This window comes from Ctenocephalides felis, unplaced genomic scaffold, assembly GCF_003426905.1.
Source record: "Ctenocephalides felis isolate EL2017-DRISC unplaced genomic scaffold, ASM342690v1 CF-g0.4_SCAFFOLD_03572, whole genome shotgun sequence".
Taxonomy (NCBI): Eukaryota; Metazoa; Arthropoda; class Insecta; order Siphonaptera; family Pulicidae; genus Ctenocephalides; species Ctenocephalides felis.
Genome location: NW_020539726.1, coordinates 33491496 through 33496111, shown reverse-complemented (window position 1 = coordinate 33496111; position 4616 = coordinate 33491496). Strand labels below are relative to the sequence as shown.

At 35.2% G+C, this 4616-nt stretch overlaps 1 protein-coding gene across 1 annotated transcript; it reads left to right on the top strand.

Moving 5' to 3' along the window:
* Window positions 1-1526: 1526 nt before the first annotated feature.
* On the top strand, window positions 1527-3516 carry LOC113387683 (F-box/LRR-repeat protein 14-like). The gene has a single exon (XM_026625043.1). It carries the CDS (start codon window positions 1739-1741, stop codon window positions 3209-3211), a length of 1473 nt encoding a protein of 490 aa, XP_026480828.1. The 5' UTR covers window positions 1527-1738; the 3' UTR covers window positions 3212-3516.
* Window positions 3517-4616: the final 1100 nt, after the last annotated feature.

Here is a 4616-nt window from a genome sequence, read left to right as displayed (position 1 = left end):
AATTTTTCAGGATGATCTGAAAAATGTCCTTGATAGTCTGAATTTTTTTTAAATAATCTTAAATTGTTCTGGAAAGTTTGAAAATATTCTGGATAGTCTGAAAATGTTATGCAGTGTTGAAAAATATTCTAGATAGTCTGAAAATATTTTGGATGTTCTGAAATGTTTTAGTAAGTTTAAAAAGATACTAAGTTGTCTGAAAATGTTCAGGATAGTCTGAAAATATTCTGGATAGTCATAAAGTATTATGGAGTGTTAAAAAATGTTCTACATGGTCTGAAAATGTTTTGGATAGTTTAAAAAAGATCTAAATTGACTAAAAATATTTTGGATGGACTGAAAATATTCTAAATAGCCTGCAAATTATATGAATATTTAGTAATTATTTTGCATATTCTGAAATTGTTCTGGATAGTCCAAAATATGCTGGATTAGTGTGAAAATGTTCTAGGACGTCAGAAAATGTTATTGAGTGAAAATTATTCTATATAGTCTGAAAATGTTTTGAATAGTCTGAAAAATTTCTAAATTGTCTGAAACAAATCAGGATAGTCTGAAAAATAATGTTCTGGATAGTCTGTTTCAGATGCTTTGAAAATGTTCTGGATAGTTTGAAAAATCTTGATCAATTGAAAATAATATAGATAGACTGAACATTGTATGTATATTTGTAAATATTTTGGATAGTCTGTAAATTTTCTGAATAGACTATAAAATTGTGAATCTGTGAAAATATGTTTGATGTTGTGAAAATATTCTGCATAGTGTAAAAATGTTTTGAATAGTCTGAAAATGTTGTGGATATTATAGAAAATTTATGAAGTATTAAAAAATATTTCAAGAAAAAACAGGTTAGTTTGAAAATGTTCTATACTATCTGTAAATATTGGAGATAGTTGGAAAATATTCTGGATAGTCTGAGAAGTTTTTGAAGGTCTAGATTGTTTATGATAGACCTAAAATGTTCTGGATATTGTGAAAATGTTCTAGATATGCTAAAAATATTATAGATGGTGTGGAAATGTTGCAAATTGTCTGAAAAAATTAAAAGATAAAAAGATCTGATAAAAATTATTTAATAAAATGTTTATAATAAAATTTAAATGATGTACTTATTTCCATTTTTTGGTTATTTTCTGAAACGACGATAAAGTTATATAACATTATATATGTATCATTTTCAATAAATGCATGAATATAAAAATATTCTGTTAAAAATTCCACATTTTTAAAATCCATCCCATTTCGATATCGAATTTCCAACAAGTCCCTTATACCCCCCACTCGCCCATGTGCGTGTTTTGGAAACGCGCCCATGTGTGCGTTTCGTGTTCCGACGCGCTTCGTAGAGGGGAGCGAAACCGGCAACTTTAAAAATACCGCCGCGATGGCGCCCCAATCAATACGACGCTAGCGGTCACATGGTCCCGAGCTTCGACCAATCACAAACGGGCTTCTCGCGAACTCGGCCGAAGTGCGACGTCTCGATTCGAACGGCGCTGAGTAGACACGAGCGCTCATAACCGCTTCGGACGCTCAGTCAGTAACAGACGATGGTAGAAGACACAAGAGTAAAAGACACAGGGATAAAAGATACAAGAGTAAAGGATACAGGAGTAAAAGTTAAATAAAAATAAAAGACGTTTTGCCAAAAGTGTTGTGTTTATATAAAGATGTGTGTGCGTTCAAGTGCTAAAACGATACGGTGAAATTTTTTAATCAAAAGTGTCTATTACCAATGATGTTAAATATGATGGAAGACGCCGGACACCTAGTTTTCACGGAATTACCCGGCGCTCTTTTACACTCCGTGACAGCCCTCCACCACCATCACCATCACGCTGGACATCGCACCAGGACGTTGTTGCAACAGCAGCAACGTTACGCCCCTTACCATCTTCACCAACCCCATCTCCTACCGTCTCCTCAACAGCACCAGCAAACCCAACGAGAAAGGCGACCTGTTACCCCTCAGCCAATCCTGACTTCCCAACACCACCAGCCCGAACCCGAACCCGAAGAGCAAAGGACGACGCACGTGTCCAGGCTGTATCCGGAACTTTTAGCGCTAATTTTTGCCCATTTGGATGTAAGGGATCGTGGACGAGCCGCCCAAGTCTGCACGGCTTGGAGAGACGCGGCTTACCATAAATCGGTTTGGCGCGGGGCTGAAGCTAAGTTGCATCTTAGGCGCGCGAATCCTGCCTTGTTTCACTCTCTGGTACGGCGTGGTATCCGTCGGGCGCAGGTTTTGTCCTTAAGAAGGTCCTTGAGGGATGTTGTGCAAGGTGTACCGAATTTAGAATCTTTGAATCTCAGCGGGTGTTATAATGTTACGGATGCAGGTTTAGCACACGCACTAGTCAGCGAATTACCAGCATTGCGTTCCTTAGACTTATCCTTGTGCAAACAAGTCACGGATACATCCCTGGGCAGGATAGCGCAATCTCTTAAAAACTTAGAAACTTTGGAACTTGGTGGATGTTGCAATATTACCAACACAGGATTACTACTAATAGCGTGGGGTCTTAAGAAATTAAAACGTTTAGACTTAAGGTCGTGTTGGCATGTGAGTGATCATGGTATAGGACACTTAGCCGGCTTAGATAAGACTACTGCCGAAGGCACCCCGGAGTTGGAGTACTTGGGTTTACAAGATTGCCAAAGACTGAGCGACGAGGCTTTGCACCACGTGTCCACCGGTCTTCCGAAACTGCGCAGCATAAACCTAAGTTTTTGTGTCTCGATCACGGACAGTGGTCTCAAACATTTAGCCAAAATGCCTGAACTCCGAGAACTCAACCTCCGATCCTGCGACAACGTCTCGGATATCGGTTTAGCCTATTTGGCGGAAGGAGGTTCGCGGATAGACACGCTGGACGTGTCCTTTTGCGACAAGGTAGGCGACCAGGCTTTGGAGCACGTCAGCAGGGGCTTATTCCGACTTCGATCCTTATCCTTGAGCGCCTGCCAGATCACCGACGAAGGCCTGGAACGAGTCGCAAACGCCTTGCACGATTTAGAAACCTTAAACATCGGCCAATGCAGCAGAGTCACGGATAAAGGACTTACCTTGATTGCTGATAGTTTGGCAGGATTACGAGCAATTGATTTGTATGGTTGCACAGGAATAACTTCAGCTGGTCTTGAACGAGTCACGAAGTTGCCACAATTGGTAGTTCTGAATTTGGGACTTTGGCACGTCAGGTGATCAGAGGGTGCACGACCATAATAAAAACAAGGTGTAAAAATTCATTTCGCGTCGGGGGTGGTAATGGTAATAGATACAGTAATTCGTTAAATGTTTTTGTTTATGGTGATACTGTGTAAATGTGATTCCTTCCCCCGACGACTTTCTAGTGACCTTGTTTAAATGGTTTGATTATTTTGATTATTAGTTGTGATAGGAGTGTCATACTCTCTTTTTGAAAATGTTGATAGTGTGTGAACTTCGGATGATGAACTATTAAAAATAAGACTGTTTCCGAATGAGGTGAACTTTTATTGAAATTCTATTAGAACAAGTTATATAAATGAAATTCTTTCAAATGTGTTACTAAAAAAGACGATATTTCTTTTTATATTAATTATTATTATTATTATAAAAATACCTAAGATTTTTTTACCTATAATTCCATTTAATTTGTATATATGTTGTGTAAAATCGAAGCGTTTCGCAAAATGTTATTCCAATTTGTTTTGATGGAAACTATTTTGGAGGAGGAGGATGGATCTATTATCATTTATTATTATTATTACTATTTTCTTCTCCTCCAATATTTTTTCTGTCCAAAATTAACCATGTGTAGCCTATTTTTAGTCCTGATTTGAAATTTATGTCCTTACTATTTTTTTTGTTTTTGGAAATTTCATTATGCAGTGAAATCTGTATATATTGAGATGATGAAAAAAGCGATGCATCTGATGCATGAAATGTTTTGTATATTTTAAAAAGGCGAAAATACAGTTTCTACTTGTTGAATTTAAAGTTTGTCTTTGATTTTCATAAATGTGACATAGTTTGTTTGAATTTTCAGATTGTAAGATGAAATTTGGATAATGGTTTAAAAATTGCAACAGAGTATTTTTTTAAAGATTTTCTTGAATATCACTATAGTATTCTCTATAGTATATAAAGACTAATAGTAATTTTTACTATTTTTTTTTTAATATTTTAGCAGACCTCTAATATTTTAAGAGCCTTGTTCTGGTTATCAACATCTGTCTTCATGTAAAAATTCAGTATAGTAAAAATCGGTACACTTTACCTTTGTTCTAACAAAAAACCTACACACATATATATATATATAATATATATATATATATATATATATATATATATATATATTTCCAAATTCCAATTACATATTTTTTACTTATTTCCAATTACTTATAAATATTTACTAATATTTATAAAACCATTATTGATTGAGTATAATAGTGTATTTTGTTAAAAAAACTCTAATTTGTTCCAGACGAATATTTTTCAAACAATATTTTTCAATATTAGAATTTTCGATAGAATTTTTATTTTGATTAATTCGCATTTTTGTCGTCTATTTATTTAAAATATATTTTAAGGCATATTTTGGTCAAAATAATCTTATTTAAGCAAA